Source organism: Miniopterus natalensis, chromosome 12 (genome assembly GCF_054644295.1).
Source record: "Miniopterus natalensis isolate mMinNat1 chromosome 12, mMinNat1.hap1, whole genome shotgun sequence".
In the NCBI taxonomy this organism is placed as follows: Eukaryota; Metazoa; Chordata; class Mammalia; order Chiroptera; family Miniopteridae; genus Miniopterus; species Miniopterus natalensis.
The window spans coordinates 5,782,823-5,797,782 of NC_142092.1; the positions used below are offsets into that span (position 1 = coordinate 5,782,823).

The window sequence follows — 14,960 nt, forward strand, 5'->3', positions numbered from 1 at the left end:
GAAGGTCACTGGGCGCCATGTGCAGGAGTGGCCTCTGCCAGGAGAAGGCACCCCAGCCAGGGCGCGGGCTCAGGGGGGGGAGCGCGGTGGAAGCCCACCCCTCGGCCTCGGCCTCGGCCTCAGACCCCGCCCTTACTGACGGGCACCACGGCCACAGACCCCAGGGACTCCAAACAGAGGACCTGCACTGCCAGCAGATATTTTTAACAAATTTTTTAAAATATCATTTTGTCTTTTAGACTTTTAAAAATTTATTGTTCAATTACAGTTAACATACAATATTATATTAATTTCAGGTGTACAACATAGTGATTAATTAGACATTTACATAACTTACGACGTGATCACCCCAATAAGTGTAGTACCCACCTGGCACCACACAGGTATCACAATATGATTGACTATATTCCCTGTGCTGTACTTTACATCTGTGCGACTGTTCTTCTAACAGGCAATTTGTACTAATCCCCTCCCCTTTGCCACCCACCCCCAACCCATCTGGCAACCATCAATTTGTTCTCTGTATCTATGAGTTTGTTTGGTTTGTTCATTTATTTTGTTCTTTAGATTCCACATATAAATGAAATCATATGGTACTTGTTTTTCTCTGACTTATTTCACTTAGCACAACACCCTCTAGGTCTATCCATGTGGTTGACAATGGCAAGATTTTATTCTTTTTCTTAAATATCAGATTTATTAAGGTATAATTTGCATACAAAGTACAATTGGATGAGTTTTAACAAATGCATAGTGTCGGAACCATCACCAGTCTAGATAAAACATTTTTTATCACCCCAAAAAGTTCCCTCAGGCCAATTTGCTGCCAGTCTCCCTCCTCTACGCCCAGAAGTTCTGCAGTCCAGTAACTAGACTCAGTCCAGGAAAATAACAGAGCCAGTCACTTAATCCACCAAACACAAAAGACAACGGGAAAAAGGACTGTAATAAAGCAACTCTCAGCATGCAGGATGCCAATTTGCGACCTCGTAGCAAAATTACTGGTAACTTTTAGACGGCCTTTGTCACACCTGCTGGGACTTTTCACTTTCTTGGTTGAATCCAGCATCCATGGGATTTAAGCCATTTTCATCCGTTAAGGCTTAAGGGAATAAATCCCAAATAAGGCTATTTATCCTGGAGAATTTTTTTTTTGCACAAACATACTCCCTGGGCCCTATCACAGGTCTAGTAAAACTTCTAAGACTCTTGTAAAAGGTTCCTGAGGCTAAAGAAAACACTGCCCCATGACAATGCTAGTCTTACAGTGCCCACACAACTCTGAGTACACTAAGCTTCTGAAAAAGCGTTAGTTTTTGCTAACAGAAATGACAAAATGGTGAAATATATAGAACTTGTTCTATTTTCCCCTCTTCATTTCTTGAGCTCCAGTTAGAATTATATGGCCCTGGCCAGATGGCTCAGATGGTTAGAGCATTATCCCAACACACCAAGGTTGCAGGTTCAATCCCCAGTCAGGGCACATACAAGAATCAACTAAAGATGCATAAATAAGTGGAGCAGCAAATCGATGTTTCTCTCTCACTCCCTCTCTCTAAAATCAATTAATCAATAAAAAAAGAATAATATAAAAATAAGTGTGGCAAACAAATCCCCCAAAATATCTTGTCACCTACTGCATTTGGAGCACTTTCTATGGCTATATCCAATGTATTTATATCTGGCTGCTCTAGACTGAAAAAATAAAACACATTTACACAAAAAGGTAGCATTAGCTGTGAATTCCCTGGGATACTCATGACAGCCATGGTGCACTGTCCAGTGATGTTTGAAATTCAAACAACTTTTATTTAAATTGCAAGCACAATTCTTGAAACTACATTAATAGTCAAAACCCTATGTTACAAAAATCCTAAAGAGTATTTCTAGATAAGGCAGAAGTAGTTCTAGGTTAATAAGACTGGATTTGACTTGAGATTATCCTTTAAATTGTAGAGAATGGGGGAAAAAAATAGGTTATTTACAGACAACATTATTTACATATGTACTCAGAGGTACAAATCTGGTGACAGAAGTGACTTTTAGGGCATATTGGAATCTCAGAAGCAGTTTTCAAAGAGCTTAGTTTTATTTTCTCGGATTTTAAAAATGCCTAAGATCCTTGTTTATCCTCGATCTTGGGAGCCAGATAGCACTTTAAATGTCCCATATCAGCAACTTCATACCCTACAAGGGGCACGTCTGCAGGCACATGGAGTGTTACTGTAGGAGAGAGCGGAGTAGCTTTTGTAAAGTTCAGATACCTCAGTGCAAAAGTTAGCTGAACTGGTTCATTCATCTCTATGGTAACAGCTTCCTTTTCTTTATCCACATTACTTGTTTGTGACAACTTAGTATTTCCATTTCCAAGTTTCCCACCTGTAGAAAATTTCACTCTGTCTTTTGCACAGGCACTTCACCAGCGTCTCCGATATGACTGAGATCTCAGCCTTCACGTGCAGATTCACTAGAAGGTGTCTACTACACAGCTACACTCTTGTTCTGGAATTCCAAGTTGTTCAACATCTAAATCCATTAACTTCATTTCATAGTTTGAATCCTTTTCTTGATTTGGAGCTTCAAATACTAGTGCCAAGGTGTCTGCATTGTCTTCAGCCATTAGGGTAATGATGTTTTCAGTGCCAGAACATTTTAGTATTTTGGACATGCTGGTGAGGTCCACACCCACAGCCAGGCGATGGTCGCAGTGGTAGGTGTTGGAGCCCTCGGAGCGCAGGGTGAGCTGCAACAGAGAGGTGGGACGAGTCCATGCTCTGCAGGTTCACACCACATGAGCTCATGTCCCAGCAGGCCTCACTGATGACGTCCTTATACACCTCCAGCACCTTTTTCAAGATGGAGTCCTGGACCAGGCACACTTCGAACATGGTGGTGGAGTCACAACAATGCGACTGGAGGCGAAGGGAAGGAGGAGGTGTAGCTGGCATAAGCTTCACAGGTGGAGAGCGAGCCGGGTAATCCAGCAGTGAGAGCCTGAGATCAAGGAAGATCACTGATTACATTTTTATGGCTGAGTAATATTCCATTGTATACAGTACCACATCTTTTTTATCCACTCATCTATCAATAGATACTTAGGTTGCTTCCACATCTTGGCTATTGTAAATAATGCTGAAATGAACATAGAGATGCATATATCTTTTCTAATTAGTTTTTTTTTCTTTGAATACCCAGAAGTAGAATTGTTGGGTCATAAGGTAGTTCTATTTTTAATTTTTTGAGGACACTCCATACTGTTTTTCATAGTGGCTGCACTGTAACTGAATGAACCCAGGTTCGGCTGCCTGCCACAAAGAAAGCCAAACTTGTGAGACAGATGATGAAGAAAAGGAAAGAGGTTTGTTTCAGTGCCCACATCTCAAGAAGATGGGGGACTTTTCCCAGTCCTCAAAAACCCATCTTAAGATCTCAGCACAGGCAGAAGTTTGGATAAGGATGGAGAGGGAAAGCAGAACAAAGTGATCAGGCAGAGGGGCTATGGACATGCAGGCAGAGTCCTTGCTGGTCTGATATGGATTCTCCTGGTCAGTGTCCTTGAGTTGGCCATCTGGTTGAATTTCTATATCTGGGCGGTCAGCCTCGCCATGGCCTTGAAGGTCAGGCTGCTCCTTAGGGTCACACAGAAACTGAAACTCCTGAATTGTATGTAAAGTATACTAAAAGCAAAACTTTAAACATGCAAGCTCTAGTTTTGAGAGAAAAACCAGGTTAGAGTAACAAACCGGGTTTAACATCTACTAAGATTAATATGGATAGCTTTATGTAAGTATAATATCCATTCTCCGTTACAGCACCAATTTACAATCCCACAAATCCTAAGAGGTTCCTTTTCTCAACATCCTCCCCAACACTTGCTTTTTGTTGGTTTATTAATAGGCCATTCTGACAGGTGTGAGGTGATAGCTCACTGGGTTTTGATTTGCATTTCCCTGATGATTAGTGATGTTGAGCATCATTTCATGTGTCTGTTGGCCATCTATATGCTCTCTTCGGCCAAATACCTATTCAGGTCCTCTGCCCATTTTTATTTAATTTTTGTTTTTAATATATATTTTTAAATTTTTATTGTTGAGGGTATTGCAGATGTACCCCATTCCCTCCCCATTTGCCCCCCTCCACCCACCTCTGCCCATTTATAAATCAGATTATTTTTATGATGTTGAGCTGTATGAGTTCTTTATATATTTTGGATATTAATCCTTTATCAGATATATCACTTTTCCCATTCAACAGGCTGCCTTTTTGTTTTATTGATGGCTTCCTTTGCTGTGCAAAAGCTTTTGTTTGATGTAGTCCCATTTGTTTATGCTTGCTCTTGTCTTTTCCCTAGGAGAAATACCCCAAAAAAGTATTGTTAAGACAAATGTCAGAGTTTATTGCCTATGTTTTCTTCTAGGAGTTTCATAGTTTCAGTTCTTATATTTAAGTCTCTAATTCATTCAGTTTATTTTTGTATATAGTGTAAGAAAGTGGTCTAATTTCATTTTTCACATTTATCTGTCCAGTTTCCCCAGCACTGTTTTTGAAGAGACTGTCTTTACTCCATTTTATATTCTTGCCTCCTCTGTCATAGATTGACCATGTAAGTGTGAATTTATTTCTGGGATTTTCTATTCCAATAATCTATTTGTCTGTTTTTATGCCAGTATGATGCTGTTTTGATGACTGTAGCCTTTGTTTTAAAGTCTCTTTTGTCTGACATAAGTATTGGTATTCCACCTTGTTTCCATTTGCATGAACTATCTCTTCATTCTTTATTTTCAGTTTGTATGTCTTTCTATCTGGAGTAGGTCCCTTCTAGGCAGCATGTGTATTGGTTTTTGTCTTGTTTTTTATCCATCCAGCCACTCCATGTCTTTTGATTGGAGTATCTAATCCATTTAAAGTAATTATTGATAGGTATGTAGTTATTGCCATTTCATAACTGTTTTCTGATTTTTTGTATTTCTTCTGTTCCTTTTATATTCTCTTGCTCTTTTCTCTTGTATGTTGATGACTTTCTATAGTGCTATGTTTGGATTCCTTTCTTTTTATCTCTTGTCTCTTAGAGATTTTTGGTTTGTGGTTACCATGTACTGCATATATACCAAACTATATTTATAGCACTCTAAGTTGATTTTCTCTTAAGATTGAACACATTCTGAAATGTTTTTACTCACCAACCCACACTATGTTTTTGTCACGTTTTTAAACCTCTTTTGTATGTATACCTTAATATATTGTTGTAAATACACATGATCTTCCTATGTTTGTCTTTAACCTTTGTACTACTGCATTTACCGTTTGCCTTTGTTGGTGAAAATTTTTTCTTTCCTATATTTTATTCATATTTTTAATCTTTACTTTTCTACTTAAAGTCCCTTTAACATGTCTTGTAATACTAGTTTAGTGGTGATAAACTCATTTCTTGCCTGGGAAACTCTTGATCCCTTGTTTGATTCTAAACCATAGCCTTACTGGGTAGAGCAATCTTGGTCATAAGTTTTCCCTTTCATCACTTTGAACATTTCATGCCATTCCCTTCTGGCCTTCAATTTCCCTATTGGAAAATCAGCTGATAGTCTAATGGGAGCCCCTGTGAACGGAACTAGCTGCTTTTCTCTCTCGCTGCTTTTAAGATACCGTAACTTTTGGCATTTTAATCATGATGTATCTTACTGTGGGCCTCTTTGCCTTTATCTTGTTTGGGACTCTCTGCACTTCCTGCACTTGTATGTTTTCTTCAGCAAGTGAAGTAAGTTTTCAGTGATTATTTCTTCAAAAATGTTTTCAGTCCCTTTCCCTTTTCTCCTTCTGGAACCCCTATTATGTAAGGTGATAGTCCTGATGTTGTCCCAGAGTTCCCTTAAACTAGCCTCATTAAAAAAAAATTTTCTTTTGCTGTCCAATTGGGTGTTTTCTGCTACCTTGTCTTCCAGACCACTGATTCCATCCTCTGCCTCATAAAGTATATCTTTTTTTAACCCTCACCCAATGGTATTTTTTCCCATTGCTTTACAGAGAGTGGGAGAGAAACATTGATGTGAGAGAGACACATTAATTGGTTGCCTCCTGCATGCACCCTGACTGGGGCCGGGGATTGAGCCTGCAACCGTGGTGGTACGTGCCCTTGGCTGGAATTGAACCCAGGGCCCTTCAGTCCATGGACTGACACTCTAACCACTGAGCAAAACCAGCTAGGGCTACATCTCTCAGTCTTGACAGAGTGGCCTTATGTAGGTGTCCTGTAAGGCTCAATGGCAGACTCCCTGGTCACCTGAGCTGGATGCTCCAGGGGTGTCCCCTGTGTAGGTTTTGTTGGGTCTCCTGTTGTAGATGAACCTTGACTGCTGCTAGCACATCACTGGGTGTGGTTGGCCCTCAGGCTGACTGGCTGTGAGGGCTGGCTATGACTACAGTAGACCAACTGTTATGCAGGGGCTGTCCCCATGGAGTAGGAGTCATTTTACTGAGGCTTCTGATGCCAGCCAAGGCAGCCTTTCAGGTGTGTCAGTTGTGGAACTGGTTGAATAGGGCTCTGGTATAGTCTGGAGCCTCTTGGGAGCAAAGTTGGCCACTGCTTATGTCAGACTTGGGGTTGCTTGGTATAAGCAACAGTGATCTGTGTTTGACTTCCACTTGATTTGCGCTTGGAGGTGCTTGAGAGTGGCTACGCTGAGAACCAACCAGGTGCCACTTGTACCGGGCTTGGGACTCTGATGGGCACTGTGATGTGAGATGAAGTCTGCCGCCACTTGAGCCAGCTTTTGGCTGCTTAGTTGGAGATACGTTCCTGGCTAAGATTGGCCACCACTTATGCCAGGCTTGGGGCCAACTGCTGGGAGTTACAGTGCAAGCTGAGTCAACACTTGTGCTGGGCTTGGGGCCACTTGTCAGGAGCTACAGTGCACGTTGAGGCTGGCCACTGTGTGTATAGGATTTGTGGAACTTTGAGAGAGTCTAGTACAAGTCTAGGTAGAGCAGCTGCCACTTGTGTGGGATTTGTTGACATTTGAGAAAATCTGCAGCACAAGACTAGAGCACTCCGTAAGGTTTGCAGATTTTGGGGCAAGTCCACAGCATAAGCTGGGGTGAGCTTTTGTGGAGTAGCCACTGGAAGAGGTTTGGTCCAGGCAAGCAGGTTGGGTAGAACAAGGTCTCAGGGAATCACCAGTGAGGGGTGAACAGTGTTAGCCAGGCTAGTGGACAGCACAGATTCAGTGTCTGCCTGCACCAGGCCAGCTGGGTGGGAAAGCTCAACAAAGAAACAATGGTACCTGCCAATATTTCTATCCTCGGAGAGAGGTGCCCAATCCCTATCCCCCAACCACTGCCCTTGAAGTATGTCTCTTTAGTTCCTCTTGTGTCCCTGGCACTTCTCAAGATGCTGCCCTGCGCCGGCGCTTAGAGGGAGTGAGTTGTGAGCAAGTGTATCTGTGCATGGGCACTTTAAGAGCAGCACCTCATGCATTAGCAGCTCTTTTTTTGGGGACAGAATCCCTGCTGGTTTTCACAGCCAGAAATTATGGGGACTTCTCTTCCTGGCTGTAGTGCTCTGGGCTGGGGGTGGGACCCCTTGCTCCTCAGGGATACCTCTGCAGTAGATACATCCCTCCTATTTCCTAATCACCTCCCCAATCCATATATCCACACCTATGGCCTGTCTTGACGGGGCTTCTTCTCTGTAGCCTCAGTTACAAGGACAGACTTCAGGTGGCTGTCGGTGATGATAGTTCATCATTTAGTTGTAATTTTGATCACGGAGGAGGCAATCTCAGAGTTTAACTACATGCCATCTTGACCAGAGATCTGTTTAATGAATTTCTGATTTATCAGTTTTAGAATTCTAGGCTGCTTACTGCAGCTGAAAGGCTATTTCATTTTCTCCCAAATTAATTTTGGAAACTCTATTATCAAATAATCTCCTGTTTTCAAGCCTAGTACAGTTGACTTGCTACCTGTTGACATGGGGAGGGCAGGAAAGACCTTCCTGATGCTGCTCTTCCTGGCAGCTCAGAGAGAAAAACTTGTGAACAGGACTCAGGGCTTGGGAGGTAGTAGCTGGTTAACAAGGTGCTATGTCCCCATTTAAACAGCTCGGGGTGTGTTTGGAGAGGCAGGTGCTTTATACACAGAACCTCTGGTCAAACTGTCAGCTCTGTCCACACAGTGTACCATTTCTGACTCGTTACTCCACTTCTGTTTGCGCATCACAGGCCACTTACCTCTGAGATACAGTACTTGGCAAGACTGAATTCAACTAACGGTATTTCAAAGCCAACAGCAAACTTTGTCTGCCTGACAAGCACAGACCAGTGAAACTCCAATCCTACCATCTCCTCTGTGACAAACATGCAAGCAGGGGACTGAGGCAGGGTTTGGTGACGGCAGGTCTCTGAGGGTCTGGGACCTCAGCAGCGGCTACTTCCAGCCCCAGGAGGTATGGACATAACACCTCTCCCTGCTCAGTCCCTACGTTCTTGAAATTCAAAGGCTGAAAGGCACAGGTCAAGACAAAGGAAGACCTAGTAAGGAAGAGACCAAGGATAAACTAAATGACCAGATAATCAGTCTCCAGGGACATTAAGTGGTCAGTTTATTCAAAATAAATAATCTTTCTTACAAGAAAATAGAGTAAACATTTTCCCTCTTGGCCTATGAGACATAAACCATATTCAGAATATATTGACTTACAAAAGGATTTGTAAGTTTGAAATTTAGGAATTTTAATATACATTGTTTTCCCAAAGGGTAAAGACTAAAACAATTCATGTCAAAGGTCACAAGTTAGAAAACCAGTTTTTCTTAAGGCTCACTTTAGCAAATCCTGTGGGTCTCCCCTTTCAGCAGGTCTTCCTGCTGAAAGGCCATGTCCCAAGAAAACCATCCCTCCCCTCCTGCTCTGAGGCTGGGTCCCCAGGACTGGGCCGAGTTACCACGATGCAGAGGACAGCACCCACATTGCTCCTGTGTTCACAGACTGACTAACCTGGTCAGCTTTCTGCAATGGAAGGACGGTTCCAGCAGCAGGGGCCTTGAGGACGTTTTCCAGTGTCTTCCAGATTCACAGTGTGCTCAGAGGCTTCTAGAAAGGCCTCTATCAGCAAGCCCCAGTACCCACCATGGGATCTGCAGCTCTGGATGCCACAGGGCTGCTTCCTGTGCCCTCCATGCTGCCAACAAATGCATTACAAATGCATCGGGTTGAAGAACTACGAAGGGTGGGCCACAAAGTAGTTCCAACCGCCCCTCTTTACCCCAAACACACAAACACAGAAGAAGCCTCCTTATAAATTCAAGCGCATCATCTGAGAGGTTGAAGCCTCCAGTGATCCTTCCAGCTCCACGGCACACTGACTGTAGGCTTCCAGGTGTTTTCTCCAGATTTCAACTGGAACGAGAGAGCAGCACAGCTGCTGAACAGGCAGGGAAAGACAGGACAGGATCTACTGGGAAGTGCACACTGCTCAGCACACAGTCCCCTGGACAGGCTGTCACAGGCTCAACCCCACCATCTCCAGTGCACCAACCCCCCTACCCCAACCCGTTTGTGAGCAGCACCAATGACACCTCGGGCGCTCGCTGACCTTGACAACCTTCTGCCAAGGACACAGCTGTCCTGGCAGCCACCCTCTGTCCGGGGTCCGTCTGACCAGGGGTCTGTTTGAGACACTCACTGACAAGTCCTTGCAAATCCCCGGGTCTGAGAACACCTCCCAGACAATGGCCAGGACTAGCCGGGCCTTCCCCAGCCAGTGCTGCCAGAGTGGCTGCACTGCTGCCCCAGGCACTCGGACTTTTTAATCCAAGTCCTTGAAGATCAAGGACACCCTGCCCAGACTCAGACCCTCTCCAGCACTCACTGTAGTGTGGCTCTTCTGTCCTGGGAGAAGCCGGGGGGCCATCTTCTGCAGAGCAGCTGGGGCCCAGCGCAGGTTGGCCAGCAGGGGTCCAGGGCCCAGGCTCTACCGCCAGTTCCTGATGCACGTTCTCTAGCATGGTCTTGTACGCCTCCCGCGCCGCCACTGTCAGCTCAACCATCCTGTGGAACTGGTCCTTGGACAGAGTGAGGGCACAGGTGATGCCCCGACTACAGAAGAGACGGGTCTCCTGCAAACCACAATGCTGCCCTCCAAGAGAAGGGTGCCACCAGCCTAGGGTGCCACCCCAAGAGAAGAATGGGGTGCCTGGGGTACTTGTGTGGCAGCAGCAAACCCAGAGCTAAATGCTGAAACACACTTCCTTCGTACTATGAAGGAAACAAAGGTCACTGAGGCCTCCCTCCCAGGAGCAGCGCTGACAGGCTGGAGCCTGCTCCCCGCTTTACCTGGGCCCCGTCGTAGCTGAAGATGCCGACCACACTGACAGGCACGGCCTTGTTCAGGCTGCGCCCCAGAGCTTTGCGGTTGAGAGCGAACACGAAGGGGATGTTCTGTTCACAGGCGTAATCTATGATGGTGTGCAGGGTGTCATCCAACCCACCTGTCCGAGGACATGGGAGAGGACAGGAGGTACGTCACATGGGGCACGTGGAGACACAGGTTGTGAGGACTTTTGGCTATAGACAGCAACACTGCCCAGCTCCCTTCTTGACCTGTCAGTACAGCCACATGGAAGAAATCACCCTCCAAGGACTACTACTTTGTGCAATGAAATGTGTGTACACTGAGCCAAGAGCTGCGTCACCCCTAACAAAGTCTAGCGAACATTAAACACTCACCAATGCCGGCCACTGCTTTAACTGCCTCCCACGTGGAGCTCCCAAAGCCTCACAAAAACACCAAAGAGGGAGGCTATGCCCTGCTCACAGATGGGAATCGAAACAGAGAGGTCACTAGGCACCTATCCTGCATCACCAGCCCTTCTGCCATGACCACATTTGGGCTCACCACCCTCCACTTCTGCCTGCCTCCCGGGAACGCACCGGCTAAAGCTGGTGCACAGGGAGAGCGGTGAGAGGCAGCATGAGCTTCAGGAGGGCGAAGAGCTGTGTCTGCAGGGATATGCCTGACAAGCCAGAAATCCAGCAGCACCGAACAATTACCACGAACAGGAAAGAGCATTACAACACAGTGTCTGTGCAGAAACGACACAGAAACCACTCGTCTGCACGCCGCTGGAGCCGGCTGAGCTGCATGACGGAGAAAGAACTACAGTGGTAACAGCAGCCAAACATCGCAACGGGCAAGAGTCCATTTATCAGGAAACAGAGCGACTTCCACATGCTATTGAAACACTGTGGAGCCCTAGCTGGTTTGGCTCAGTGGCCAGAGCATTGGCCCATGGACTGAAGGGTCCCGGGTTCAGTTCTGGCCAAGGGCACATACCATGGTTGCAGGCTTGATCCCCGGCCCAGGTCAGGGCGCATGCAGGAGGCAACCGATCAATGTCTCTCCTCACCCCTCCCCCGCTCTCTGGAAAGCAATGAGGAAATATCCTCAGGTGAGGGTTAAAATAAAAACACTATAGAAAATTTAAACAAATAAAAGACATCCTGCTCTCGGACAAGATGATCCAAATTTATAACATGTCGATTTTACATTAGCCTAAAACTTTGAAACACTGTGACTTACTACAAATGGCATTTTTAAAAAAATAAAAAATATGAAACAAATACACGAGTGAAAATAGCATTTCAAAAAAGGAAACTACAGGCTAGCGTCATCAGCATTAAAAACATGCTGTAAAGCTGTAAGAACATAAATAAGGGGACACAGAGGGATAAGAGAGGGTCCAGAAATGAGCCGAGTATGTGGAGCTTGAACACATGGGGAAGAGCATTTCAAAGCCGGGGAGAAGGGACAACTGGTCAGCCTTTGGAAAGGTCCATCTAGACTGAGATACATGCTACAGAGACACACATGAAAACACGGAGAACAGGGAGAACAATTAAAAACTGTCATCACCTTGGAGGCAAAGGTCGAGGACTGACATAAAATCTAGGTGTGATAAAAACGTAGGAATAAAAGCTACCTATATACACACCCACTCCCTGCATGGTCAAAAGGTGAAAACAGGCCACTGACAAACCAGAAAACACTGACCAGTCTTAATTGAAGGGCTCACTTTATTATTATACAAAAAAAAGTAATGTTGATACAAAAAAGACCAACATCTAAAAGATAAATCAGCAAAGAATGTGAACCAATAGTTCACAGAAAATACCAAGCTCTGAACCAAGTGAGAAGATGCTCAACTTCCCACCCACGTCAGAGCGCAGGGAGAAGCACCGGGCCTGTGGGGGCCATGGGGTCCCTGGAGGTGTAAGAATTACACATGCACATGCCCTCCCATTCTCCACGTGGGACCTATAGAGACGTTCACACAACAAACCAGCACGCCCTCCACGTGGGACAGCACGGCCTTCAGGAGCAGCAGCCTGTGTGAACCAGTGTGATGGAAGGGTGCTAAGACTGAAGCTACAGAACAAGGCGCATGGGGTTCACACACCCTCGGACTAGTGACAACACATACAAACCTGGGAGCGGTGACCCTAGCTCCAGAGCAAACCAACGCCGCCCAGCGTGCTACATGGTGGAGACGTGTCCTCTCTTGCCACCAGAGGCCTGCGGGGCTGGCCAAGACCACGCCATGAAGACATAAGCCTGGCTGCCTCGGAGTAAGGAACGAGGTGGGCAAATAAACCCCAGAAACAAATTACTCAATTAAAAAAAAAGGAAACCAATCACTCTGCCCATGCTCAGCCACTGACTGGGGCGTCGTGGGCCAGGCGCTGGGGATGCCGAGGCACCCTACCTTTAGACTGGATCTTCTCACAGTTGGGAGAGATGATGACGCACTTAAGCTTCCGGAGCTTCAGGTGCTTCAGTACCTCCCTCAGCCCCAGCACAAGCCGGCGTTTGGTCTTGGCCTTGACAGGATCCTTCTGGTACATACGGTCTTGGAAACGGACCAGCTCTTTCAGCAGATCCGTGACACAGGCATCAACCTCTTTACTGAGCACCTGGCTGCAGTAACTGAAAAACATCAGATGCCACCAGCTTCCTACCAGTTGCGACATGCAGCGCTGCCCATCACACCCCAGGAGGATGTGGGTGGCACAGCCCCTCAGAAGTCACACTGATATGCAATACTCATCAGAAGTGGAGCTCCTGCCTGACTGGATTTAACGAAAGCGAAGGATCGAATCATCCGCCACCAAGGGACAGAACCTCTGCACTCCACCATAGCTTCTGCCAAGTGTCCCTGTATCTGGCCATTCCCTGTGCGCCTCTACTGAAAACATCTGGAGTCTGCTCTGAAGAAAACTGGGGTGGGGGGGCAGAGCTCCTTAAGAAATTATGCAGAGAAACCAAACCAAAGGGAGTCTAAATGTCATCTACTGTCGCTCATTAGCCATTCCCAGCTGAAAACCTGGGCACCTCTGCCATCACGTTGGCGGGACGAGAGCCCTTGTAGCAGCATATGCAGCAGCCCTGACGTAGGGTATGACTCGGTTCCTGGCCACCTCTACCAGAAGAATAAAAACACTCGGCCCAGCTCTTGGCTTTCTAGTTTGAGAGCATGTCAGGGTGGGAGAGCTCCATGCCCAAGGCCAGAACAAGCACAGCCCACCCCATCCCCCACGGGGTCACTCACTCCCTGAATCTCCTGCTGTGGATCTTGGGGCAGCTGGCACCTTCAGGGGCCAGGGAGCAGGTCGCCGCCTCCTTATGGATCTCAGCTCCTGGCTGTTCTTCTGACTCGCTGTCTACCGCAGGGATGGAGCACACTGACGCTGAGGCTCCCCCTGGAGCTTCACAGAAAAACAAGTCATGGCTCAGCATCTGTGGGGCTGGGGCAGGGGATGCCCACACGACTCGCAGGGCAGTGTCACCAGGGCAGCCAGAGGCAACCACACCTGCCGCAAGCCAACAGGGCTGCTGAGCACCAGCTGGCAGCAGAGCCATGGGACTGGCTTGGGAAAGACAAAAGAACCCGGCAACTTTCTGTTCTGCCTGGAGGTGCCTTCCTGATCCCAATTTAGTTATTTTTATTGTGGCCAAGTATTTATATAACTTACCAGTTTTAACCATTTTTAAGTGCATAGTTCAGTGGCCAAATTTATATTTTAATTTTGAAATTTAACCTGAAGTTCCTATTAGGTAGTTTTAAAAGGTTTTTAGATCTGAATTTTTTGCACTTATATGCTTGAGACTATTCCTTTATTAAATAATCCTTAAATCAGAGCTGAACTCAAGTATCTAGACAGAGGGCCTTGAGGGGTGCTTAAACATGGGAGATGGGATTCCACAACTGCTACGGTCCCCAAATGTCCCTTCTAGACATTTCCAGAGTGCATGTGAGGTTCCAGCTCACCAGGGAGGAACACACCAGCCAGGATGACAGACACAACCAATGCACCATCCTGCCAGTGGCCTCTCCCCACTGTGGACAGAACTGGTAACACCTGGAAGCCTGTGGGGCAGAGCCTCCAAGGTTGGAGGGCAGTGGACCCGAGCCTGCCATCTGCCTGGGGAAATGCCAGCAGGAAGGGGTGCTCGTGCCCTCTGCACACACTCACCACACTGCCACAGTGACAGTCAGAACTGCCCCTGAGCCACAGACACTCTGCTGGCCAGAGGGACCCCAAGGTAAGATTCCCTGCGAAGGAAGGCAAGTGCTCATCAGTGGGCTGTAGCTGAGGCCAGGCCTCAGGCCGGGATGTGGGAGCATGAGGCGGCTCTGTCCCTGGAGCTGGTGCTGTGCCCGTGTGTGAAGTTCTCAAGCTGTCTGCTTACGGTGCACCCTTTTCTGAGCTTATTGTTCAGTAAAAAGCTTACTAAACACATCCATTCCTTTCATGGCACCGTGTCTCGCACACTCATGGGAAAAGAGCTTTGCAGTTAGTGGGGCTAATTCTCAAAGCCACTTCAGATCGTGAGGACCATCCAATGCCACACAGATCAAACTCGGGCCTCAATCGCTGTCCCTCACAGACTCCCAGAACTAGGGGCACC

General features: G+C 46.6%; 1 protein-coding gene and 1 pseudogene across 5 annotated transcripts in view; both read right to left on the reverse strand.

Moving 5' to 3' along the window:
• Window positions 1–226: 226 nt before the first annotated feature.
• LOC107529176 (DNA sliding clamp PCNA pseudogene) lies at window positions 227–2,948 on the reverse strand (annotated as a pseudogene).
• Window positions 227–14,960, reverse strand: part of SECISBP2 (SECIS binding protein 2) — a 36,781-nt gene continuing 22,047 nt past the window's right edge. The window contains exons 11-17 of one of the 5 annotated variants that reach the window (XR_015715394.1): window positions 13,600–13,756; window positions 12,757–12,977; window positions 10,328–10,482; window positions 9,864–10,056; window positions 8,990–9,391; window positions 8,226–8,525; window positions 227–2,994 (exon numbers count right to left, since the gene is read on the reverse strand). Coding sequence is in view for 3 of the 5 variants with exons in the window: in XM_087822524.1 (XP_087678650.1) it covers window positions 9,288–9,391; window positions 9,864–10,056; window positions 10,328–10,482; window positions 12,757–12,977; window positions 13,600–13,756 (830 nt within the window). In the remaining 2 variants the exon portion in view is untranslated. Of the gene's footprint in view, window positions 2,995–8,225; window positions 8,526–8,567; window positions 9,392–9,863; window positions 10,057–10,327; window positions 10,483–12,756; window positions 12,978–13,599; window positions 13,757–14,960 lie in introns of those variants that run through there. The other 4 variants (XR_015715395.1, XM_087822525.1, XM_087822524.1 and 1 more) reach the window with 4 other exon arrangements.